This window comes from Pseudopodoces humilis, chromosome 11 (assembly GCF_049639895.1).
Source record: "Pseudopodoces humilis isolate 2021_Gansu_Grassland_sample_001 chromosome 11, ASM4963989v1, whole genome shotgun sequence".
In the NCBI taxonomy this organism is placed as follows: domain Eukaryota; kingdom Metazoa; phylum Chordata; class Aves; order Passeriformes; family Paridae; genus Pseudopodoces; species Pseudopodoces humilis.
The window spans coordinates 8,002,675-8,030,151 of NC_142210.1; the positions used below are offsets into that span (position 1 = coordinate 8,002,675).

At 41.7% G+C, this 27,477-nt stretch overlaps 1 protein-coding gene across 2 annotated transcripts in view; it reads right to left on the reverse strand.

Moving 5' to 3' along the window:
• The window catches only part of PAX3 (paired box 3), a 74,343-nt gene that overhangs the window by 21,663 nt on the left and 25,203 nt on the right, over positions 1 to 27,477 (reverse strand). For both annotated transcript variants that reach the window (XM_005527024.3, XM_005527023.3), the window contains exon 5: positions 1,447 to 1,652. In XM_005527024.3, coding sequence (XP_005527081.1) covers positions 1,447 to 1,652 — 206 coding nt within the window. The remainder of the gene's footprint in view (positions 1 to 1,446; positions 1,653 to 27,477) is intronic.

Sequence of the window (27,477 nt, forward strand, 5' to 3'; positions counted from 1 at the left end):
CTTTGTTATGTTTGTGTGCAAATGATTCCTGAGGTTTGATTTGGTCTTACCTGGCCCAAATCTATCTATGGAGCTGTTTTGCAAGGATTTCACTTAGTAAACATGTTAAGAAAGGAGTCATGCACAACTGAGTTTGCCTTCCAGACAAATTCATCCACGCATCTGATTTTCTCCTACAGTCATAACAAACACTTACAAGAAATGTGGCATGAATTCTTCTGCGAAAACATTTAGTAGGTAAAATGTCTGAGCCTTTCAAGACAGATGCTCAATAATACAGCCATGCTGCAATAGGCATGATTGTCCTAAACATTAGAGAAGGGTGGTTTTGTATTGCTTATTTCAGTTTGCACAGCCTGAATGCCTCAGGCTGAGTTTTAAAGGTCAAAACGTAATAGGGTTTCACCAAAGAAACCAAATTCACCTGTATCCTTGGTCAGACCACAAGTCACCACTCATTTCTCTTCCTTTGTTAGATCACAAGCTTCAATATTTTGCTTGTCACCCAACCACACATTTGCTTAGTAACACTTGCAACTCAGACTGATTTAAATGAGGTATACTTTTCCCAGCAATTCGTAGATGTCAAGTGGAAAAAGAGCAGCTAAAGATTCTGCCTGCAGTATTAAACTTTTCACAGCATGTGTTTCTTTGCTATTAAATAGGATAAGTCCTAATCAAAACTTGAATTCTGGGGTCCAGTTTATTCCAGGGTAATTTGGCTGCTATTTTCCTGGGTTTAGACAGATAAAAATTCAGGTTCACACTTTTTTTAAAAAAAATTTAATCTACTCCAAGTTACTGCTCTGGTACACTAGCTTGTTTTAGACAACCCAGATCTACATGAGGCTGTGAAGATTTAGAAGTTATTTGAGCACTTATTTTCTTTTGAATTAAACTGAGAGTGGGGATAAAAGAGATATTACAGAGTTTATACCAAGTCAACTTCAAAATCTAACCTAAAAGTGAACTGTAGATACTGCACCAGCCACCTTGCTCACTTGCACGGCTCTGTAGACACACTGTCCTATAAAAAATGTTTTTCTCTCAATTTTTAATGCCTGGAAGACCCAGACAACAACAGATGAAATCAGTTAAGTAACCATAAACTGGGCCAACAGCTGACCTGATTACATGCAGAGTGCTGTCAAATGCATAAAAAAACCAAATGGAGATATCAGACCTTCTTCTTCGTCAAAGATTCTGTATTATATTCATGGTAGGTATGGAACAATTAATGGGGAAGACAAAAGCTTTTTCAAAGCAGTTCTCTTAAACACTTGTAAAACCAACATCCATGTACAGATGTAAAAACTCTACAACTGTAAACAATGTTGTTTCACATTTCACTTCTACTCCAGAGCAGGATCACATAAGAATATAAAAGGACTCACATGCTAACCAAAAAAGAAACTCCTTTCATTAGGCAGCTTATACTGTACATACCTGGACACGAGCCTCTGTGAGTTTGGCTCTTTGCGCAAGTTCTTCCCTGGTGTAAATGTCAGGGTAGTGTGTCCTCTCAAAAGCTCTTTCCAGCTCTTCCAGTTGTTCTGCTGTGAAGGTTGTCCTGCTGCGACGCTGCTTTCTTTTTAAAGGTAAATCTGGTTCAGAATCAATGTCAGAGCCTTCATCAGACTGATGTGCTGATGCTCAAAAAAGAAAAAAGAAAAAAGAAATAAATAAAAAGGCAAAAAATAGCTATTAGCTTTAGTTAAGGAGAAAGAATGGCAAAATATTGAATCAATCAATTACATCCTTTCATATGGAGGCTATCGTGGACCAAAGGCCCCTCACAAACCCTGACTCAGAACTTTAGAAAAATCAGCAAGAAACAAACCACGTACAGCGTGACCATGACCCAGGAAGGGGCTACCAACTCTTACAGTCAGCAGTTTATAGAGAAATCAATATGGAAACTCCTTCTGGACGTCACAGACATGGAGATAGTGAGGTCACAGACAAGGCCAGCCAGGTCCTGGCAACATTGCTTGTTTCCCCTGGCCATCAAGTGAACTCCAGCTACAGCTGAAGCCAGGGCTCTAACTGTGAAGGCAGCAGAACCTCTTCCAGTACCCAACCACACTCACTTTCTCCAGCAAACCATAATGAACCAAAAACATAGACTTTCAAAGCCAGTCTTCACTTGCATCAGCTGCTGTCCAGGCAACCAGCATTCCTTCTTGCCTGAGTCTTCAAGGGAAACCACCTAAAGAGGGCAGACACTCCCCAGCGATGCTGAAACTGCTTGTTCAATGGAAATACAAGCATTGCTGCTACTACTTCAACAATGCCAAAGAAATTATTGATATAGACATTGATTTAATATAACCCTTTTAATGCACTTTATTTGGAAGCAAACAGTTTCTCAAGGCCCAGCTAAAACCCCCTACCATGTTCATTTCTAGCTATGTTACATTTCCAATTTCACTCAAGCTGTTTCAGCTAATAAATACACCTAATCTGTGTTACTTAGAGCATGAGATACAATACAAAGTGCTTTTTCAGACAATTCAGCTGAAAAGTTTATTAATTTCTGCACACACACCAAAAAAAAACAAAAAACCCAACAATTACTGCTAGACTAGTGACTCTTTTGTGAAAGGTGTCTTCATTTTCCAGACAGCATCAATATCTTGGGCCCAGCATACACAAACATAAGGAGAAACTCCTGTGGATCTCAGTATCAATATACTGAACAAACGTCAACTCCCAGAGTCTCTTACTTGCAGTGAAGGTTTGTCCCAAGTAAGACTGGACTAAGAGTCCATTCTCATTATTGAGAATATTGTTCTCTAGAACAAAGCAGAATCACCACAAGCATCCTATCCTAAGCAGTTCAAGTTCAGTCCTTATTAAACAATCTAGAGTATCCCAAAATTAACATAATACATTGTCTGAATTAGTGACAAATCTCAAATCTTCTCATCCAGGATCCCAAGTGATACCTGCCTTCCCCAGCAACTGCCAAGTTACGACCCTCCAGGATGGCTCCATGCTGTCATTCAAGAGCAAAAACAAATATAGGTTATTTATATATAGCTTCCCAATGTCACTCTTGGATACAAATCACCCACCTTAAGCAGAACAGCTCTTATTGGCCAAGAAGGCTGGAGGACAGCACACCAGCCACACTGCCAGGGTCATACTGGCTACCACTGTACTCTGCCTTACCTGTGTGGTGAGGTCTGAAATACAGTTCAGAAATGGCCCTTTTGCAGACAACTTCTCTGACAAAAGCTGCCTTTAATTGTGTACAATGAGTTTAAAAGAAAAGGAAGTCAAACCCCAAGATGTCAGGAACTCTTTCAATGCTCTTTCAGGATCCACATGTGTAGAAATTCTTCAAACATCTATGTATATGCCTATAAAAAGCCAGCTTAAACTGGGATAAAGGGGATATTTATTGATAAATTTCTGAAGTGAACTCCCTCACCGAGTGGGAAGTATCAGGAGAAATATCCTTATCTTTTTTAAAATGTTTTATAAAGACAGCAAAATCTTGACATGCTTCCCTATGCTCTCATTCCTTTCTGCAAAAGAATGTAGAACTGAAACCCTGACTTCATTTCATTTTCACTTTATTAAGCAGTACATGAAAGGCACAAAGGTAAACCAATAAAAAAAAAAAAAAACAAACTCTATAGTATCTAAGTGTCTGGAACAATATGTGCAATCAAGGGCAAGAATTTAAAGAGAAAGTAATAAAATTAAAGTAGGGAGAAAATTTATATCACATGAAATGACTTTCATATCTATCTGCTTTCATTGGCATTACTTTTTGCCAGCCCTGGCTGCTATGTGCAGCTTTATTGAAAACATTGGCTTCTTTTGTCTTATTTGTCCTATGATATTAAAGTCAGACAAATGTAATCTCAAGGGATAACTACATGTCTGTACTACAAACTGTACTGTTTTTATTTCTTACAAAGTATTTGTAAATATCATCATCAAGGAAGGTTTTATTCTTATTTTTTTCCTATTAAAATACCATTATTAGATTCTTGTATAGGTGAGAAGGCAGACAGAGTACTGCTAAGCACAAAAATTGGATACACCACATCCTTTAGACAAGCAATATATATTTTATATATGTTCAATAGTCACAGTGCATTACCCTCTCTCTAAGCAGTATCTCAGTAACATGTCTACTGACTTCCATGACACACAAAGATATTATTTAGTGCCGGCAAAACTGGTGAGATTTTAGCTGGGTTATTTCTACATCCATCACCTCCACAGACACAAAACATGCATATCACTAACCTTTACATGTTTCCTAATGATCCTAATTTTCCAGCCCCTCAAGTTATAAATAGAAGGAGACTCAATGCCATGGGAGATTTCCTGACTGGCTTCCTTGGGATCACTGGAAACCCTCTTATTATACAGCTCAAAATGGGAGAGGCAGCCAACCAGTTGCTGAGTCACAAAGAGTAATTAAAAAAGAAATTGCAGAATTAAAGAGAAATTATTTGTCCCTTAACTGCTCATGACCTATGTGGTGGCCCAAGGAAATGCTGCATGCAGATTATCACCACAAATGCAAAACCCCAGTGCCCAATGTCACAGGCATTTGGTCACCTGGAGTTCTGCAACCATCCCTTTTCCAAACACTGTAAATAGACACATCGGGGCAAAAACCAAACAACAAAATGACACACAAGAGGTCATTCCATGGGCTGTTCTTCCTCTCAGCAAGACATTTCATTTGAATAATTAAATAACAATAACATGACAACCATTTAAAGCTCATGCATAAGGGCTGCAACACAGTGCACCTGACAGAGGCAGGCAGAGGGGTTATCATGGAGAGGTTATCATCTGTGACCTAGGAAAGCAGAACTTCTCACAGCTCTTCACACTCTGCAACATTTTTAATAACATTTAATTTAATTTAATATTACACTGCCTCTTCCTCCTAGTGTGACAGTCAGAATGAATTCTGTCTAGCCATAGATCTCACTATAATAAGGCCAATGAAAAATAATTACAAATAGCAAAGGCAAGGGAGGGTTCTGGTAGTGGTTTATTAGCTAGCTACCCTCCACACATCCATCTTCTCAGTTCTTTATTTAAGCAAGATTAATTTCACAGAGTCTCCCCCTTGCACCACTGCAGCTCTGGAGCTCTCTGGGTGTTCATTCTGCCAGCCCTGGGGCTCTCTGGGTGTTCATTCTGCCAGCCCTGGGGCTCTCTGGGTGTTCATTCTGCCAGCCCTGGGGCTCTCTGGGTGTTCATTCTGCCAGCCCTGGGGCTCTCTGGGTGTTCATTCTGCCAGCCCTGGGGCTCTCTGGGTGTTCATTCTGCCAGCCCTGGGGCTCTCTGGGTGTTCATTCTGCCAGCCCTGGGACTCTCTGGGTGTTCATTCTGCCAGCCCTGGGGCTCTCTGGGTGTTCATTCTGCCAGCCCTGGCGCTCACCGGGCAGCAGTGGCTGCTGGCTCCCGTCTGATCCTCACAGCCATCCAGGCCGAGGCGAGGGGAGTGACCTCCTCGTGTTTGCTCGGGTGCAGGCAAGGGGAGTGCAGCAGGGCCGCCACCCCCACACAAACCCACAGCAAATGACAAATGACACTTTCTCTTTGTGATCTTTGGGATTTTTGTTGACTTATTTGGAGGCTTTTGTTGGGTCCTAAGAAATGGCCTGTGGCTGAGGCCTATTGGGCCGATTTCCACGCTCCATCTGTGGTATCCATCAGCGGGGCCTTTGCCCGCATTCAGGGCTCTGACACCTGCCTGGCAGGATGCGGGAGGCACAAAAGCGGCTGCCGTGGAGGCGGGGGCGGCGGGCCGGGGGGCTGGGGAGGGCAGCCGGGTGAAGGGGATGCACAGCAGGGGTTAATCCAGCTCCCCCTCCCCAAACCTCCGCACCTGGAGGCGTCCCTCCAACGCTGCCTCTCCCCACCAGAGGTGAGGGGCTCCAACGCGGCCCTCCGCCACTCTGCGGGGGAATGAAGGAGGAAAGGGATGGAGAGCAGCAGAAGTGCCCCAGGCCGAGGGTGTCAGAGGATCCGAGGTGCTCCCCAAACACACCTCTGGTGTCCCCAAACACACCTCTGGTGCTGGCTCCCTGTGACGGCCCAGAGCAGCAGTAGGTGGCCAGCAGGGCATTCCTGCCTGGATCCTTGTTTGTGTTGGGGTAGGCTTTCAGCAGCTGGCTTTCTAACAGTCGACAAGATAGAAATGCACCGAGCATCCTTTTCTTCTTCAAAGTACAGTCCACAGGAAGCTAAAACAGCATCCTTGTTTCGTGCTAACAGCCCCCCTCTCTCCTTCCCTCTCAGCAGTCCTGTTTAGGGGCAGGCTCTTGTATCCATACAAAATATAATGAAGACTCTAGAGCACCTCTCTCCCTCCCAGCACATCAGCCCTTCATTTTTCTGTGTTTGCCTGGAGAAACATGACGCCAGGCTCCCCCCTCTCCTCCTCCTCCTCCCAAAACCTCACTGTCACAGCGAGGAGCCATTAAAAAGAAAATACACCCTGCCAGGTCTGTGCTAATCAAACCAGGACAAATAAACTCTGACACTCAACAACTCCCCGAGTGCCTGCAGCCCGGGGAGGAGACTACAGATTAGTTATGAATATGGCAGGCAGCAGGGGACGGGCTCAGGGGTCCCGAGTCACCCCACAGCCACCTGTGAGCTCTTCAGACACTGCAACTGAATGCCGTGTTTATCGAAGATAAAGCATGCTGCAAGGAACAGAAGAGCACCCCTCAAGTTTAGATTCTCCCACCAAAGCACTTTTGGGCAAGGTTACTGATACTCAGTTGCAATTTTACCCAACTCAACATTCATTGTCTGGGCTTCAACATCTGTGAGGTTAAGAGGACAGAAGGGAGATTTGGACACCCCAAGTTTCACCCTATTAAGTCACAGCCCAAAACTTGTTATCAACTGAACTCTTTTTTTTTTTTTTTTTTTTTTTTTTGAGGAAAAGCAAAATCAAATTTCAGGAAACAAAGAATGAAACAAGCAGCCACAAAAGTTTTCTCAGATGGGTTATGATAAAACATGCTAGTGCTTCTATATGCTTCTTTTTTTCCTATTAAAAGAGAAAATTTAGGAATCAGCAAATATATAAAGAAATTCTCAACCTTGCCAGAAAGCAGCAGAGTACCTGGTATAATGTGAAATACCCACAAGTAGTAGAACTGCTTTTAACCATTTCTACTGGCATTTTGACTATGATATATCAAAGAAGGAGAAATTAAACCAAAAAGAAAGCCTCTGTTCTAGACAGGAATATCGTTCATCTAACAAGGATTAAGTCACACTTCAATTACTCCTTTGAAAACTGCTGCTATTTGTAAAGGGCATACTTAGAAAAAAAATTTGTGAATTACTTTTTTTAGGTCCACAGGCACATTAAAAAAGTCTGCAGTGGGAGAATGAGAGAAATGTTGAGAAAATATGTTGCTACTTAAGTAAACTCATTAATAAGAGCAATTAATCCGTTGCTGGAATTGGAAAAGAGCAAACCCATATCCTGTGAGCTCTAAGCTGGAAAGTCAGCACAGAAAGGAAGCAATCATCACAGCAGTGATAACAGTGATCTTCTTGAGAGAAATGGATGGTATTTTTGTTTTGTTTGGGCTGATTCACATAGAGAAATGTGCTTTGTACGGCAAAGTGAAAAGGAAAACAGTAGCTGCAGTAAAAGGAAATGGCCAACAGTGACTTTTATTTACAATTACCAAGAGACAGGCTATTATTGACCATATGTGCCACAATCGCCCTCCTTATCATGGGTTGGCCATCATGTCCACTGGGAGCTGTTAATGAACTGGGTAATTGAGCTGCTGACATGTGTTACCAAAACAAAACAATAGGAAGAAGAGACAAATGAACATTTTATTTGCCAATCAGAGTAGGTTCCGCTTTTCAGAGAACTGTGCCTAAGTAAGTGGCTGAATACATAAAACAGTGCATTGAAGGCAAGCAGATGCATGCACAATAATGGTTAACTGACAGCCTATGGCCCATCTGTGCTTAACATTTTGTTAAAGAAATTACTTGACTTGCTAAAGAGACAAATCATACAGCTGCCCCAAGTGCTGCATTATAAGAGATAAATCATTAGCTAAACTGTTTCATGCTTAAAATGACAATGCATATTAACAGTTATGCAGGGACATTTTGTCAGCACAGCTTGATGCAGTTATAAGTGACAAAAAATGTGACAGCTCATAGCTATTCAATGATTTCAACTTAGAAGAGAATGACAACACTGTGAAAACAATTTCACCGCATAAACAATAGACAATTCACAGGCTCTTCTTTTAAAAAAATATATCTAATTTTTTTTGCAATGATGAAATAATATGGAAAGGGAAAAAAATGCTCAGTGTCTAACTGTTCTGCACCATTAATCTGCTAGCATGTACTTCATTCAAAACCACAGAGCATCACATTCCATTTTAAAAATCAAAGACTGCATCGCCAGCACTAAGAATAAATGGCTAATTCTCAGCTGTGCATGAAAGGATAAAGAATTTCTAGAGTGAAAGGAAGGGAAAAGGAAACTGCAAATACAACTACAAAAATCTCTTCTTATTCCCCCACCTCCTTTGCCAAAAAGAGATTTGCTTTGTTGATACAAGTAACGCTTAAGTACTTAACAGCTTTGCATGTGGGTCTGATCCCAACTTTCGCTGCTGTAAATTTGCACTAGGGGATTACTATTATTATTACTATTACTGTCATTATTATTATAATTATTATTATTTTTAATAATTATTATTGGTTATTATCATTTTACATTGAAAACTAAATATAAAGGAACTGAAGTTAGCACTTGAATTCTATGCTCCAGGGAGTACACACACATGTGTGTGTATTGTAAAAATAAAGTTTAAAAAAAATAAAAATTAAGCCAAATAAATGATGTGATCTGGTAAAAGTCATGTTGCCTGTGGGAGGTTTCCCTGCGGTTTCAGAAGTTGGTATTCACATAAGGGTTAGCTCAGGTTTAATGACTAAATAAAATTTAAGCTGCTACAGCTTTCCCGACGACGCCAAGACTTCCTCGCTGACCGTGTTTCCCATTCACTGGCTTCGAAAGGCTGCTCTGCTGATTCTGCTGGTACACGAGCAAAGCTGGATCCAGGCAAGCTGTGACCCTTGCTCAGTCTCCCTCCTTCCGCAGCAAACCGGAGCGAGCGGAGCCGGCGCTGCGGCGCGGAGGTCACACCGGGCTGGCCCCGAGCACAGCCCGGACCCCCGAGCACAGCCCGGACCCCCGAGCACAGCCCGGCCCCAGGAGCACAGCCCTGTCCCAGGAGCACAGCCCGGCCCCAGGAGCACAGCCCGGCCCCAGGAGCACAGCCCTGTCCCAGGAGCACAGCCCGGCCCCAGGAGCACAGCCCGGACCCTCGAGCACAGCCCGGACCCAGGAGCACAGCCCGGCCCCAGGAGCACAGCCCTGTCCCAGGAGCACAGCCCGGCCCCAGGAGCACAGCCCTGTCCCAGGAGCACAGCCCTGTCCCAGGAGCACAGCCCGGCCCCAGGAGCACAGCCCGGACCCTCGAGCACAGCCCGGACCCAGGAGCACAGCCCTGCCCCAGGAGCACAGCCCTGTCCCAGGAGCACAGCCCTGTCCCAGGAGCACAGCCAGGACCCCCGAGCACAGCCCGGCCCCAGGAGCACAGCCCGGCCCCAGGAGCACAGCCCGGACCCTCGAGCACAGCCCGGACCCTCGAGCACAGCCCGGCCCCAGGAGCAGCTCCGCAAAAGCGGCGAGGCAAAAGCACTGCTCGCTGTTTTTCTCCGAGAGCTCCGACTGCCCGCGTCTGGGGATTTTTCTAGCCCTTCCCTAAGGGAGCATCCCTGGTAACGCTGAGAACACGAGTACTGTATTTAAGCATTGCAACATCTTGTCCGTTCACTTTCAAATACTAGGACTTTTCAAGGAAAAACTTGCAGAGGATTAAAGAATTTTGTCTCCTAAATTTTAAAATAAAAAAAGGGAAAGGAAACTAAATACGCAAATCCAAATGTGGTTTTCTCCCAAGAAACTTAAGGAATTTGATATTTTAGGTGATATTTTAATATAAGACAGGGAGACCTAGGAGGAAAGTGAGATCCCTCTTGCAGAAATCCCAGATCATATTAAGAAAGGATTGGTGTCGTGTCTTCAAGCCGGTATCAGGTGATGGAAGAGCTGATTGATAACCAATTAAGACTGAAAACATTGAGTATCCTGGGAGATGGAATTTGTCAGCTGAGAAATTAAATAAAGCAAATGAAGGAGTCTCTGGATAAATAACGAGACTGTATTATAGTGAGTTAAAACGCTGCAAATAATTGAGCTGTCAGCAATCTGTCAATTGTGTAAGGCAATGTGGATTTTTCAGAACACAAAAAAAAATCTATAAATTATATTTGCCTCAATCCTTTGCAATAACACCATGCTGACAGAACTCCTAAAGTTATATGAGCTGATCAAAGTACTGGACACACCAAGATGGAAAAGGCTTACAACCATTTTTCAGCAACATATCTGTATTTCTTTACTGATTCCACTTCTAGAATTGCTAAAACATTTTTGAAGAAAACAGAAACTGTACAGATGGCTAAAGTAAAAAAAAAAAAAAATTAGAATGTTTTAATAAACTTCCTATTTGTCTCAACTAGTTTTAGCACCTAAATTAATAACATTCTTGATTCCAAACAAACACTAGCAGAGCAAGCTGTTGTAGATAGCTTCATCTCCATGACATGATTACAGTCCTCAGAGTCTCAGTGGGAAATCAAGTTTATCATCTCTTCTTAAACCCACAGCTGTAGCCAGACCACCCTTCAGGCCACTTTTACCCACTGCAGAGGTACACTGACTTATATGACCATCTCTATTTATCACTTTTAGGACTTGCGATGGCCAAAATATTTCTAGACCTTTTATTTCCTTAAAAAAAATATTGGATTTTATCATTGAATACAACTCCATTTCCTCTAGAAATCACTTAACTTTGCAGAGGACTTTTGTGAAAGAAAACTGAAAATACTGACTTTTTTTCTTCAACTTTTCAGATTTGAGTCGATAAAAATAGCTTATCTTTTGCATCAAATATTTTTCCTGTGATTGATTTTTGAAGACACTACCTATTCCTGCCAACTACTTCTTTTCCAGCCAAAGCTGTTAGTAACTCTAGGTCACTTCCATCACAAGCACATAAGAATTGGGGTGCTGACCTCAAAATCCATCATCTTCTGTCATGAAACCTGGTCCTACTGGGCATTGAGCCCTCCAGTCCCACTGGTCAAAGACAGCCCCTGCCTTTATGGTTGTTCCAGTGTTTGGGATAAAAGGACCCTACAACAGGATAGCAGCAGGGTGCTCAGTACCTCTTTGTGTTACTTCCTGTGGGGTTTCTCATTCCAGCCCCTACCTTAGGTGCCAGCATGAGGGGGAGGGGGTGTGCAGGACTCTGTGCCCAAGACTCCCTGAAGCACACAATGATGTTTCATTCATTGCAGCGCCTGTGATGCTGTTACAGTAATTACATTGAGTCCATCCAAGAACTGGTCACCTGCAGATGCTCCTTGTTCCTCACCCTGTGAGGTTTGCACGCCCATGAGCTCCTGGCATCATCCTTTAATTACGCTTCCCGGGGACTGTCTCCTACCAACCTCACAAAAGCTGTTGGAGCTCACAGATGTCACCTGACCAGAGCACTGCCATAACACAGACACGAAACAAACATGAGAAAATAAAGCGCGCACACAGTGCTCTGAGGACATGGACCTTGCTATTAATTTGCAAGGTATACAGCTTGCTACTTATTCCAAAGAAACAGAAGGAGCTTCATTTCCAAAGAAACCTCACAATTTTTCAGTCCAATAAAAAAAATCAGAACCAAGCCCCGCACCGGCTGACCTCAGGGCTGTCAGTGAAAGGGGGTGACGGGCTGTGCTGGGCTGCAGCCAGCCCCGCAGCACCTTTATAGCATGGAAAATGTGCCAGCTGGGAGTCACTCTGGATCCAGTCTCTACACCACAGACATGTGTAATTCCCATACATTTGCTCTCATTTACTACTTGTTGACAGACGTTGATAAATGTTCTTGAAAACTTACAGGAACGATGGTTGCTGGTGAATGCCTAATGGTAGAGATGTCAAAAATTATTTGACTAAATATACACATACTTAATATCACCAAGCTTTGAAACTTCTACATATATTAACCAATTTATAACTGTCTCTCTGAATTATTAGCAGTCCCAAAATCTGAAAAGCAACTCTGCACCAAATTTAGTGCAATAAACACACTGGCTTCTCTTAACTATTCACCATACACATGGAACAGAAGTGGCAGGATGCTTTTTGATGAGTCCTGTAGGCTTTGCTTGGACACTTAACATTACAAAATGTATTTCTGCTCTTTTCCTTTTTTTCCCCTCCCACAGTGTCCCTACAACATAAGCATCTGAAATTTCAGTGACTTAAAGTGATGTGATTGTCTAAACAGAGAGTATTTAAGTGATATATATGGTACAACTCATTTGCTCCGTGCTATTCCCAAAGAAAGAGACTCTGAAGACTCTAGTTCTACATTCCCAGTATTAAATGCAAGTCACTTTGTGCCAGTGGTCTTTGGATCCAGCCTCTAGACTCAGATGTGGCCCTCACCCACCCTCAGGCATCAGGAATGTCCACACTCAGAAGACACAAGGTTTTTACTTTAGTTCCTTTTACCCAAATGGGGAACCCAATGAAAGTTCCTGCGGGTTTTTTTGGACCATAAAGAGAAGCTCACTTTTAGATGATCTCCCACACACTGAAAATCAATGGTTTCATTAAAACTGTTAGTTTTACCCTCCAGAAATAGGGCAAATTCTCAAAAATAACAGCAAAAGTGGCCCCAAATCAGATTTGCAGTGTTTAAAATTAGGGAGAGAAATTGCCAAAATGCAAACAGATGAATCTAGAAAAGTTAAAATGCCTAGTTTCCTAGCTACAGTCTTTCATCTCAGTAAAATCAGCTATCTTAAATTGTTAGGCTGTAGGGTTAATTGATAGCATCTATTTAAAGGTTCTCTCTGTTTCCCCAGAGGTCCTCAACATTTCAGCAGGAAGCAGGAGATCTGGAAGAAGCTTTATGTCAGCTATAAAAATCTTGGCTCCTGCTTCATCTTTCCTTACAGTGCTCTGGCACCACTCAGAGTTCTTTTTTTCTTCCACTGTACTCCACTAAGAGGACCACAGCCTGCAAAGGCTCATACAGGCACTGCTGGGTACCCAGGAACATCACAAGTGAGAGTCCTAATAGCTCCATCACAAAACATGCAACAAGAGGGCTTTCTTAGGTGGGAATAAAAGTAGTTCTTGTTTCTAATTTCTCCTGAACACATCATATTATAGCACATTCAAAACCAAGAGGGCTTCTCAAAAGCAGACTCTCCAGAGTGCTTGGCATTTTCCTGCCACCATATGAAAACATAGCAGGTCCTAAAATGGAAGCTTGAGTATCTGATCTTGTAAATCCAGCCTGAAAGAGAAATACATCTGTGATGAGTACTGGAAGAACAGCAACCACTAACACACAGCCTGCCTTCCCTGCCTATGCAAACAAGTAGCACATATTTTGCTGAGCTTTTCTAGGAAGCTTAGAAAAGTCAAGCATTTAAATCCAACTGAACTCCAGCAAAAAATCATGTTCTTTCTTTTTTTATCTGACAGCAAATTTTTAAAATGCTAATTTTTTTCTTCAATTCATACCCTATGGAATGTGAGTTGTGATTCTCTGCTTGCTTTAGGTCAAACCCTGCTGAAAGCCACATCAAAGTGGTTAATCCAGATTAGGAAGTCAAAATCTGGCCTGCAACCCAGCCGGACAGAGCCCCTGACAGATGCCCCAGATGCATCCAGGGGGAGCCTACCAGAGTGAACTCTACACAACAGCAGAGAGACAGAAAAGAATAAAATCTGCCTGCTGCCAGCCAGCCTCCTGTGTCTGCAAAGGGAAACTGAGATCAACAGAGAAACCAGCTCTTGGCAGCTTTTCTAAGTGGCTTCCTTTTTATTGTTCAACAAGCAGGACAGGGAGATCCAGGGTCCCAGGTTTAATCCTGCCCAAGGGCATCACAAACCACAGAAACAGAGGCAAGAGGTCTACCCTGTGAGGGTAGTGACCTTTTGATTTCTTCTAACTGTTGGCCAAGTAATCAGTGTTCCTCTGTGCCTGGTGGCACATAAATGTTGTGCCTTTGGGCTCACAGCAGAAGCCTAGAACATTTGTCGCCTCAATAGATGTCAAATGAGACAGGAATTCTAGAGGGGCTTTGCTACTGTGACAGCTTGCCAACATCTGCTGCAGTGTGGGTACCAGTGAGCTGAAACCACTGCCCATCACAGAGCTCAATAGCTTCCATATTTACTTAAAAGTCTAAACAAGTCTGTGCACCTTCATGTGCTTAAATCATCAGGTCCTTTTCACAGAGAAATCCCAAGATCTGTGTTGGTACAGCTCCCAGCACAGTGGCAGTCCATGAACAGGGCTCCTGTTTACCATAGAAATACAAATAACAACAAGTGGCTGAGTGACAGATGGCCTGGAAACATTTCTGATGTTTTCAGTGACAATTACCTATTCAGACACTCCAGTCAGACTTTCCAAATCAGAGTCTAAGGGCAGTTGCCAAACAATATTTTACAAACAAACTTTGACCCAGGCTGTGTTCTAATGAACACTCACTTAGTTCTAACATATATGATCACATATAAATGGATTAACTAATATGTGCAGTGGATAACTTCACAGTGAATGCTCAAACTGGGATCTTCAAAGAGAAGTCTGCACCTGTTATTAAAATTAAATAACAGTTATACTGCTCTGCTCAGGTACTAGATTTATATTGCCAAAATCCTTGCACTTTTTGAAAGTCTCCTTTAACTCGAAAATTGTTTTGCAAAATTGAAATATCCAGAGTTGTTTTTTTTTCCAATCCAACTGCTGAGGAAAAGAGTTTGCAAAAAGTGTTTCAATCAAAACAAAATCTCATCCAAGCTTCCATGCTTTGTTTTGCATTTTTAATCCCATATCACTTGGAATTATTCCTCTACTGTTCTATATAAGACACAAAACCACTAGAAGTGCCACTAAGATTTTTTGGAGTGGGATCTAACCCAAGAAACTTAATTACAACCAGGGTCTGTGTAAGGAAGGGTCTAGACCTTCTTCTGTCCAACTTGCAGCAAGTGGGACATCATTGCCTGACTTTGAACAGTAACACATTTAACTAGAAAGACAAAAATCAAGAACCTTTGGCTCCAGGAATGTTATTGCATTGGAGTCTTCAATTTTCATTATAATTTGGGACCATCAAGGTTCAGTAGGAGGTTTGTGATCTTTCTAAGCAAACCTGGACTTCGTTTTGAATAAAAAATGGGCCTATTTATGGTTTTGCATCAAAGTCATGTGAAATGTCTGGTTTTGCATGGATTCAATTAGACACAAGCCTAAGGCACAAAAAGTTCAGATCCTGATCAGGATCCAGACCCGCCCAAAGCTGAGGGACATTTAGACTGAGTGACTTGGTTCTTGTCCATCTCTGATTCCAGCATGAAAACCAGGTGGGACTCACTTTCAGCAAACCCCTGGTCCTCCCCACATTTTTGCAGCTTTTCCAGCTTGGCATGTCAGCAGCAAGCAGAGGGTTCCTATGACTTGTGATGGGATCTGAAACCCATAAGACGCTGAGTCCCTGCAAACCAAAACCATGGCATCTTCCCAGCTCTCACAATTAAGCTTTAAGCCATAAGAAAAAAAGAAAAGCCAAATTAACAGCCGTATTGACAGTTTTATAGGCCCCTGAGGGCTCTGCCTACATCCAAAGACAGTGGGGCTTTTCTAAATTAAAGTGAATTAGCAATCAAGTTCCTAAGAAGGATTCATTTAATAAATTAAAGGGCAGAATTCAAAACAATTTCAAAAGTAATCCCTTGGATGAAAATCATTCTCTGTACAGTGGAAAAATGGAACACTGTCATTCTGATGCTTGTCTTAATTGACATTCAGTTGTTTTCCTCTTTTAAAAGTAATTGTTTATTATTTTAGTGGTCACCATCTTGTAGTAAACTAGTGCTGTCATAAGCTTCGCTAGGAACATGATAAACTCCTAATTTTGTCTGATAAACTCATGTTATTTGGTTAATTTTTGCAGCCAGAATTAGGGAGAAAGAATTAGAAGCAAATTTGATCCTGCTGAGCCTCTGAGGGAGCCAAGATTCCCACAGTCCTCCTTAGCCTCAGAGTTCACGAAGACACTGAACAAACTTTTGGCTTTTTGAATTCTGCACCGCACGTACAACATGGTTTCAGGAATCTGTTCCCATGATGCAGCTCACATTTTTTAGCAGAACTCTGTCAGGACCAGGCTCTAGCATGAAGTATTTTACAGAGGTTTCAACTCTCAGTTTAACAATACAGATATTCTCACAAAGTTGAAGTCAACCCCACGAATTTCCTGAGAGCTTATATCAAACTCAATGCAGTTACCATTAAAAGTGACGACTTACAGACTCCCAAAATGCCGTTCCCTTTAATACGATTTCCTATGGTAACACACAAGTCACTGGAAGGCCTTTGCACCTATTTAGGAAAGGCAGACTTTCAAATTAACTTCGGTGGAGCCATGACAGATTATAGCAGCAAAGGTTCAGCTGCTCTGCTGTTTGGGTATGTTTCCAATTGATGCCATTTCATGCTTTCAGACCATGGTTGCAACTTGGTGAGAAAGGGAATATTCGCCCTTCTCTTCATTTCACATTTCTCCTTCCAAGCTTTCCAATTTTTTTTTTTTTCTCCCTGCCTTCCCGATTCTGTGCTAGTGGAAAAAACCCAAAATCTAGTTAAAGTCTTTTGTGAAAAATGGAAAGAGAGAAGAAATAATCTGTCTTGTAGAGGGAGAGGCATGTGGTCATGGCACTCACTCAGGATGCTTTAGAGTGGAGACCAACTGAACAGTCTATGAGACCTGTAGCTCCTTCTCTATTTCCATTCTTCAGAAGGTCCAATGAGAACTTGAAAAAAGACAGATCAAAAAACCCACCAAACCAAAACCCAACACACACCCCAAAATAAGCCCCAAACACTTGAGTTTGACTCTCCCACACTCCTAATACCTAATACAGTGTAGCTACACAGATGAAGTGGAGGAACTCAGATCTAGAGAGGTCTGGTTACAGCTTTTACCTCAGTGCCAGGGAGACACATTCCCTTCCTAATGCAGGGACATGCCCTGCTTGCAGCAGACAAGACAGGCACTTTCTCCTGTACTCCCAACCAGGAATTCCATCTGAAGTCAGGAAACTTCTCCTAGCAAATATGATGTGCTCCCAAAAAAGTCAGTTTTGTTCAACTGCCAGGGTCCAACAGGAAAAGTATTTTGTCTAGAAAACATCAAAGTTTGACTCTTACAGTTCAAGGATTTTTCTTAAGACTTTCCTCATATATTTTACCACACAAAATTCAGAAAAATTTACTGAAAAACTTCATTAAGAGGCTGGAAGTCTTCTGTTATAACTGAAGAGCAGCAAACACATGAGTATTTTCCTGAGCATGCCAAGGCTCTCCATTATGCTGATGTCTCTAGAGCTCAGGACTTCCCAGTGCACAACGTATGTACTAAATGCACAATTCAGGTCTACAATATTCACACTATACAAGTTAAAGTCCAGCAGATAATCTCTTTTCTGTCACCTCTTGCCACACTGGTTCCCAGAAATACTCAGTTATCATTGCACAGTATATTTTAATCGCCATTCAATGCAAACATAATGGGCTTTAGTGAGCAGTCATATTTATTATTCCTACAACTATGTCCTTCTCTTCCCTTCCAAAGCATAAGCAAAGTTGCACCGTTCAAACACATCTCTTTAGAAAGTCAGGCAAAGTGCCTCCTAAAGGCATCAGAATAACAGTTTTTAAAAGAACCGTATTCCATTTTTCTTTTTCTTTTTTTTTTTTTTTTTTTTTTTGGCTTGTTTCAATGAGGAGCATCTTAGCGTGGAACTGAAATAAGTCAACACCACGAAGCACAAAAGATTGCAAGGATTTTCTGCAGCATGGGCTTGTCAAAGCAAGTAGGCAGCCTTTGTGTGCTCCGGCACAGCAGGAGCATTCCTCCAGGTCTGAGTGGCGGAGTGCCCCCGGCCACGGCTGCCCTGGGCGCCAGGGTTCCCACACCCAAGGCGGTGGGAAGAGGAGAAAGCAGAGCTGCAGAAGTAGCGTTGTAAATGGGATGAACTGGTCAACGCGCTTCTTAGGAAATCCATGGCTTCCAGGAAGGATCACGTGGAAAGATTTACAATACCTCCACATCAAAGGGTTTGACATTGGCTATACTGGTCCTTTCAAAAAAAAGACATGTCTGTCCCCTATAGCATCAATTCTGACTCAGGCAAGAGTGCAAAGACATTGCTGAGAATCCTGCATGTCCATACAAAAATAAGTTTTTTCTTTGGATTTAAAAATGAATTGAACAAAAAACACTACCAAGAGTAATTGAAATAAAATTTCTGTTTTCCTTTGCTCCATTAAGGACGTTCAATTTAAGTCTTAGTCTTGCAAAGCGTTCGGATAAATCACCAAGTTTTTCAGTTAAAACTTCATTTTTCTATTTTCCCTTTGCACCTTGCGCCAAGGCAGCTTTAAGGATAACGCCTGTGTTAGGAGCATGAATGGATGACCCTCCCGTACACACTGACCCAAAGATAAACTTTGACCTGATGTTTGCTAATAACACTTCTTCTTAAGATGCCTTGTTTCTTTTATGAACTACTGCTTGACTCTAGGATCTAGAAGCTGACACGCATTAATATACATCTCTGGGTGCCCTTTGACTTGGCCATCAAGACCCTTTGACCCCAGACTTGATTCCTAAACCCTGTCAATTGTTTGCAAGTGGAAAAAACTTATTTTCTAGTAATAATTAATTTTAGACATGTTTTATTAAGCATTTCTCACCTCTTTTTAACTTCTTCTTTGAATTTGAGTACAATTGATGTTTTCTTCATTTAATGGGTTTCTAGATTTTAAAAAAAACAAACCTAAAGATACTCCTTTAGAGTGTAATCTTTTGTTTCCAAGCTTTGTAAAACTCCAAGTAACAGTCAAGCTCTTTGACATTACAAAAAACCTCCCCATGAATGATAATATATTCTAAAAAGCCTCCTTTCGTGCTTTTCAAATTTGTCTGTGTATTTCTGCAGCTTCACAACTTTTTTCAGATTACTTTACGGCATTTTTCAGCTGCAGTCCCACAGCCATAAAAACCAAAGGCAAAACTTCCACTGATTCCCATGTCAGCAGGATCCAGCCTTTTGGCTGAGGCACTCACAACCACTTTCTAGCTAACACTTGGTGTTATTAGACTTAGTTCTTGGAAGAAGTTGCAGAGTCCACAGTAAAAAAACCAGATACATTTATACTGATATGTATTCCTCCCCTCTGTGTCCTCTGTTCTTGCAGCCATACACACACACTACGCGCTAAAAGAAGAGGGTGAGGAGCCCACCGCCAGCCCATCCCTGCCGGCACGGGGCGTGCTGCCACTTCCTGGTACATTCAGAGTTGGACATTTCTAATTCCTGGAATCGTGTTACATTACGGCAGGAATTGCTGCACTTCTGCCTGTTTTACATCAGGCCTGAGAGACTGCACAAAGGGAAGGAACGATTTCCAGTGCTTAGATGATGTATCGAGTGTACGCTGCACACACAGCACTACAGCAATCAGTGTCTGGGAAGGAACACCAGCAAATAAAAGGCCTCCAGTCTCAAGGAGAAGCACTGGGACTCAGCAAATGAAGGGTTTTAGCAAAGCAAAGCAACTACCCTTTATTTTTGTTCAGAAAATACAGTATAGCCTCAGCAATTATGATGTTACATTCTAAGAGCTGGCTCTGCTTTCTTGCTGGGCAAAAATATTTCCCAAAAGCTCTGAGAGAAAAGCACCTTAAAATTAAGTTTTGCATTTATAAAGCTAAATCCACATAGCACAAACCAACACCCACTGAAGAAATCAAAAATGACAGACACATCAGGCATTTGCACCAACAAGGAAAAACAGGTGCCAGTTTCATGGAAAAGATGCTCAGGTTCTACCTCTTGCTGCACAGCTAAACTAGACTTCAGTTTAGTTGGGTGGGGGAATAGCCAGACAAGAAATTTTCTTCTTTCATATATCCCACTACCCCCTGAAAGGTGCATCTCAAGCACCCACCCCACATCTCATGTCCCCTGGCTGAAAATCAAGAGTGGCCCAGGGCAGTGTCCAGCCTCAAAGCACACTCATCTCATGGACAGAGGGGACTCAGTCTCACACACACAGCATCTAGAAAACTCTACGGGCAAGCAGCAATAATCAAGGATTGGAGTTTTTATTAAATCTTTATACATGTCTGAGAAAACCTAAAATGTTCTTTTCTCTTTCCAAAAGAGAATATACCTTTGTCTTAGTTTAGGGCAAATTAGGAAGGAAAACTCCAAATGGGGATTTCCCCAGGGAAATGCCCCTCCCCACTAACTGGTCTGGGAAAAGAAAAAAATTCCTTAGAGAGAAGTGGAAAAAGCTGTTTATTTAACAGAAATTGAGTCACCCCAGGACAACCCTAAACAATGTGGGGTTTGAAGTGGTCTTTTAAGGGTTTGGGGTTTGATGGCTCCCTTGGATAACACAATTGGACAGATTTCTGTAAGACAAAACCATGAGTAGAGACAACTGCAACAAAGAAAGAAAACCTGTTCCAAGCAAGGCCCTGGCTGCAGCATCTGTCCCACCAATGCATGTTGCAGCCAGGGCTCACTTGGTTTGAAACCAAAATCTAAGGAGGAAACAAAGCTCTCCAAAATTCATGTGAATGAGATTTGGGCAGATATCCCAACACTCAAGTTTCCACAGAACAGGGTGTTCAAACCCCAAGTGGTTTGCTGTATGTTCAGATAATAGATAACACATGTCATGGGACTTCAGTGCTTTCTATTTTCTCTTGTCAGCTCAGCTGACTCCATCCAGCCATCCATCTTTTGCTCTGGTCATAACATGAAGACTATTGCACCCTTTTGCAGTGCTCCTCTCCCAGTTCTACCTTGGCAGAGCCTATTAAACTGGTATGCTATCCAGCAGGTGAAGGAACCACCCCTCTGGGACATGCGCTGACCTTCCTCGCTCCAGGCAAATACAGCTACCCCAGGGGGTGAGAACAGTGCACTCTCCATTTGCAGTGGGAAAAAGAAGTTTAGATAATATTGGAAACAGCTTAAAAGCAAAGGAGGGAGATGATGCAAACAGCAGAGCTAGCCAACTACGCCAAACAGGACTGCCACTGCCACAGATCCTGGCCCAAGCCCAGCTGGAGATACAGGCAAGGCAGCTTGCACCAGTGAAGGCTCTATGCTCCTCGTGGAAATCCTCTCGGTTTTCAGCTGATGAAATGACACTTTGTCAGTCTTGATATATTCAGAGGGATCCTTATAAAGCCTTATCTCTCCTGTAAGACGAGAACCTTTTAAAACCAAACTAATTTAATTTATGGTTTTGACTCCAACAGACTACAGATAAAACACTATGGACATCAGGAGGGACCCATACAAAACAAAGGTCACTGGTTCTGTACCGTTATTCCAGCTGGAATTCTTAGACAGTGAAGTGTTCACACAGTGCCATTTTTTCTATTACTACGTAACTTCAAAACTGTGCTATGCCTAACATATACAAGAATTCCTCTTTTTTCTGCTTCTAAAAAAGAAAATACAGTGGCCACTATAAAGGAAAAGATGATATTTCTTCTTGTATGATGGCAGAACCCTTCACACAAGCACAACCACACTGAATAGCCTTTTAGATTATTTGTTAGACTGAAGTTCAAAGGAGGGTGCAATGTAGCCAGGAAAAAAAAATAGTCCCTCTGGTTAAAATTTAGCATGCAAGATCTCAACAAAAGTGATTTTTTTGACTGTGCCAATGCTTTTGTTTTCTCAACAACAGCAACAAAAAATTATTTCTTCCTTCTCCTCCACAGTAAACCATTACCAGCTGTTGATGGAGTATTTTTTTAACATGCGTTAAGTCATATTGTATATTGTCCATTTCATGTGTGTAGAGTATTTTCTGCTACAAATTCTTTACCATGTTAAACCGAGTGTGCCACCCAATATTGCTACACTGCTTAGGGCTTGTTACCACAAGTGGGATCCCACCAAATGCTGGACACTGAAGTTACATTTACACAAAGGTGGTCACAGCAGCACCCACAGACTGATGCAAACCTGTGCAGCAGATTTAACCAGTACAAAGCAACTGCCACTCTTTCCAATTAAAATCCATTCACATTAAAAACAGACAAAAAGAAAAAGGAAAGAAAAGAAAAAATATCAAGACCAAAAAAGCACCTCCAAGATGCAAGTAGCTCAGTAATGTTACAAAACTTCCCATATTTCAAGATGGCTCTTGCCACACACTTCTGCTCATGTCTTATTATATAATCTTCTTCATCATCTGGATCAAGGCCAGATCGCTTTTCTCACATTGCAAATTCATTGTTATTTCCTTGTTTCAATAATTTGACAATTTACTGCAACTATGAAGATAAGTTCAGGAATCTTTCCTTATGCCAGGACTTTAAAATATGCCTGTTTATGGGGACATCCATTTGGGCAAATAAAATCATGTATTTGTTTTTCATGTGCAAATTCGGGCCAGTGGAAAATCAAGCCTCATGGGGATAATTTAACCAACAATACAAAAAAACTGTGAGGCAAATGTGAAACTTTGTCCTTAATTTACCCTGTTAGGGCAAAATAAGGCAGGAATCTCGTACCATGTGTGCTACATCGCTTAGGTACAACAGCATATGCTAAGTAAGAAGAGTTGCAGTCTTGGCTCTTAATCTCATTGTTTATTGTGGTTTAAAGTCTGACCCTTAACATTATATGTGGTTTAAAACTATATTTGGAGGAAAGATCGAAAACAACGCTCCAAGGTTTGTAAATGTGTTTGTCTTTAAGGTTTGTTCCAGAGGAAACCATGCGTGTCTTAGCTCGCTCCATAAGCAAACCCTTACACGATTTTTAAACATGCTAATGCTCACATTCTGCATCTCAGGTTAATCGAGAAGGGTTTTTTGTTGGTTTTCTACTAGCAGCTTGCCTACAATCCACCAACCCACCACTCTTTATGTATATATGTTGAATAATTATGAAGCTGTGAGTATTTATCACCTTTTCTGAGCAGTAAGCAGAAAGAAATACAATACTATTACTTCCAGCTACTGGCTTTCCCAAGATAATTAGATAACACAGTGGACTGAAGCCTTGGTTAGCCCAATGCTGTTCAAGTTAAGTGATTGACATGCCTCTGTCTGGCTGCTCTATTAACTGTTTCATTTTGTTGCTATTTGCAGTTTGCTTGGCTAATACTTCGAACAAATACAGACTGTTTCTTTAGCCCCTTTTTTCTCTTTGACCTTCTCCTGCCCATTTTCTTTGAGTCACTTCAAACTGCCTTGAAAAGGCCTGTTGAATGTGCACAGTCCATCAGAGTCCCAGGTTCATCCCATTCCTTGCCCTGAATGCTCTACTTCAAAGATGGGCCGCATTCTTTAATTGCCCTTTGAATTAATATCAAAGGGTCACAATGCGAGTGCCAGAAGAGAAAGAGGCTTTAATGAAGCAAAGAGCTGCCATTCATTTGCAGATAAGCACGTTTTTATGCCTGACTGGTCACCATGGCTAAATGCTGGGTGAAGAGGAGGCAGGGCAGGCAGAGAGGCTTTTACTTAAGTGGTGATTAGTTCAAACAAACAAGAGTAAACAAATAAAAAAACAACGCAAACATCCCCACGACAGAAAATAAGCTAATATGGCTGAACGTGTTAAAAAAGCATCAATATCCCATTGTGTTCATAAGGCCTTAACCCTTGGCAAAATGCTGGGGTCCAGCTCAGCTGCTGCTTGCTCCCCTTACCCTCCATAAAAAACACTTTGGGGTTTAAACTTTCACCCTTACACTCAGACGAAAGAAACAAATAGTTTTAATGCGGCTCTTTCCAGGGTTATAAAGAAAAGGAATCAGCAAGCTAACTTTTTCTCAGACAAAGCACGTTCAGTAGTTTGCATTTTAGTGCCTAGGGAATAAAAAACTCTTTACGTAAGTTATTATCAATTTACATTTTCCTAATGAATTCAATACTGCGTTAAAATGTGTGGGTGTTCAACTTTCTTAATTGCCTAAAGGCCTCTAATATTTTGTTTTAAATTACAATACTTTGGGATCTTGCAAGGTTGACTTGCTAGTTTTGATTACTTGAGACTTATGAAGCTGCACTACGAAAACTTATTGAACTTCTTAATTCTGCCTATGAAGTCTTCTATTTTCTCTTTAAAATAGAAAGAATATAAAATTGAAATGAGAAGCTTCAACATAAAATATAACGTAATATAATTACAGCCACAATGCAAGTACACAGAAACAAGAAGTTTCCAGGTGTCCTCTTTATAAATTCTGACTTATTATTTATAGACTCAGACTTCTCTTTACACAGAAATAATTTACTTAACAAATACAAGGTTGTTTCCTTGCAGAAGAATTACTCCCGCATGAAAGAGGATTAGCTATACTCATAACAGTGTAAAAGTGACTTATGAGTGCATTCACACCAGGAATTGTGCTGGTATCTCCCATAACTAAGAAGGTTGTAGGAGTACAAACAACCTGGAAAAACACAGACCACATTTTTAGCCCCACTTCTTCAAAAAGGGTTTCTCATTAATATTGCATCCACTCAAGCCTAATTCTGTGTGCGACCTGTCACAAGACTTTCCCTCACCAACACTTCCTGGGATTTATTTTTTTTTTTTTTTTACTCCTCCACTGCTACCCTATCCCTGCCTTGCTTAGAGTGTTCATCGTCCCAGTCCTGGATCAGAATCTTTATTACTCACCAGAACGTGAAGAACTTTGACCTTAAACATCCAGCTGGAAACTCAGTACTGGCAAACTCTGGAAAAGCATCTTGCATTTGTGGAGAGAAGCAGCACAGTAATGAAAAACATGCAGCAGAAGGAAAGGTCTCAGCTGCAGAAGAGGGACGGAAGAGACTTGGAGGTCTCAGTGCCAGCACCAGCATGGTTAAATTGTTTGTTTTTTTCAGAATACAAAGCCATATGTTGAGCAGCCTGCTAGAAAACTGCTCAACTGTACTGCATTAAATTAACAGTACTACTGAAATTTGCATGGGGTTTTTTTGGGCTACCCTGGTTTGCAATCTTGCTTTAACACTAGTCAAGACCCTCAAAACTCTGGATTAACTCTGATATTTATTTCATTTAATGTCAAACACCACTGCTGTGGTGCTTCTCTAACACCTGATGCTCTTCTGTTTCAGAAGTGTTATATTTTCTAACACGTTTTTCAAAAAATTTTAGCTGACTTATTTTCCCTATATTTTCCATACTCCACATTATTAATTTCACTCTTCTTCATATATTCACAGGCAGCTCTGTACATTAGGCTAGACTACACTATTATAGCTGTCAACATAAAACATTCTGCCCCACTCGAATTCCTCTTGTAGAAGTCACAGCCTCGGAAGGGCACTGGAAGTAAAAGTGCGTCACAGTACGTTTAGAAATAGTCATTTACATGCCACCTCCACTCGTAGAGCAGGGATGTTTCCCAGATGCAGCGCACTTCAGAGCAAGGCTGAGGGGACAGTGGGGACAGCCAGTTGAGCAGCAGCCTGGCACATGGCAGGAGCTCAGGGCTGGAGATGGAGAAGCTGTTCCCAAGGGCTTGCTCCAGGCTGGGGGACTGCTCAGCCAGCTCCCAGCACTGAGCCACACACCCAGCAGCCTCCTCCGTGCCACAGCCTCACACAAGGCCAGGGTTTGTTTGCTTCACAAGGCAAAGGTGAGGCTCAGACACAGACAGCAGGGGACCCCAGGGCTGGCACAGCCCCAGCCTCACCAGCAGCAGGGATGAGGGATCTCACCCAGGACAGACACTACGGTGTCATTACAGGAGCTGAGACCTGCATTTTGACCCCCATCAGGTCACACTAATAAGTCAAATCTACTCACTCACCAATTACCACAATTATTTCACTGGTGAATCGAGCACCAAACACACAGACTGTCCTTGACTAGCAGTACAGCAGGGTTTGCAGCCTGTAGAGATCTTCTTTGATACAAACTGTTCTTATTCATTATACACAGTCTAGAAATACAGCAAAGTGTCCCAATAATTCCTGACTATAATGTACAGATTACACGTGCAATGCTAAAGCACAAGTCTCCAACAAGGATACCTAAACTTTCCATTTGGAACATGTTAAGAATCAACCCAATAAAACAAAACAAATAGCTTAGATGCTTTCCATCTTTCAAATTTTGGTAAATTGCTTTACCCTTATACATTAACCCACCACCACCCAAATGCTAAAATGGGGAAAAAATGGATTTCCCAATTAAATTTATGCTGGATATCTGGATCTGTCCCTCCAGCCCCTAGCAGTACATAAAACATATGTAGTGTTATGATAATAAGGGTTCTAGAATAGTCTAATGCTGGGCAAACCAGAAAAATATTAGCCAAGCCATCTTGCATATTCACTACCATAAAAACAGATAAATCGCTCTGTTTTGTGAACCAAAGGGACCATTTATTATTGTCATTATCATTATTGAATTATCAAGAACCACCATAAAATTTGAAACATAAGCAAATGGATTTCTTAGTGTTTTGTATTACATCAGTTCTTTGCTGATACAAAGCAGAACAGAGCCATTCATAGAGACAAACCACTTCACGCTGGACAGGGGCAGGCACACAACCAGCCCTACTCCCCTACAATTAGCTGTCCTTCCAGCACTGCCTGGGGCGTGCGTGCTCCTGGACAATATTTGCCTCAAAATTTTGTGACAAACACCACAAGACTGTTTTGTGATAACTGGATGCAGCTATTCTCTGCTTTTCGTCATTTTTAATATTATTTCTGGTTTTGGTTTTCATTTAAATAGCTTCACCACCACGCTTGAAAGTCTGATTATCCAGGTTTTTTTATTACCTTCAATTTCAGTAGTAAATCCTATACAAAGTAATTTAATACTGGCAGTGAGTTTATTACTGTTACTAAACAAAGAAAAAAAAAGGGGGGGGTGAGAAATTAAATACAAAAACTGAAAAAAATAAGCTAAAAATACTTTAGAGCTTAATAATCACCATCTAATCTTATCTTCAGGGAATTGACTGAAAGTAGACAACTTAAACTTTGAAGAACAGCATTCCTCTACCACCTATGTCCTGTGGGTGGAAATACAGTCCCAAAAGTCAGACAATCTGCTCTTTGCTACCAAGGGTGCCACCATTTCTGGGGTTTATGAAGGGCTTGATGCAGATGGGCACATCCTCCTTCATCTCCTGCCCAACCCCAACCTGCTGCCAGACATTTTATCAAAACTTTTTGGTTGTCTTT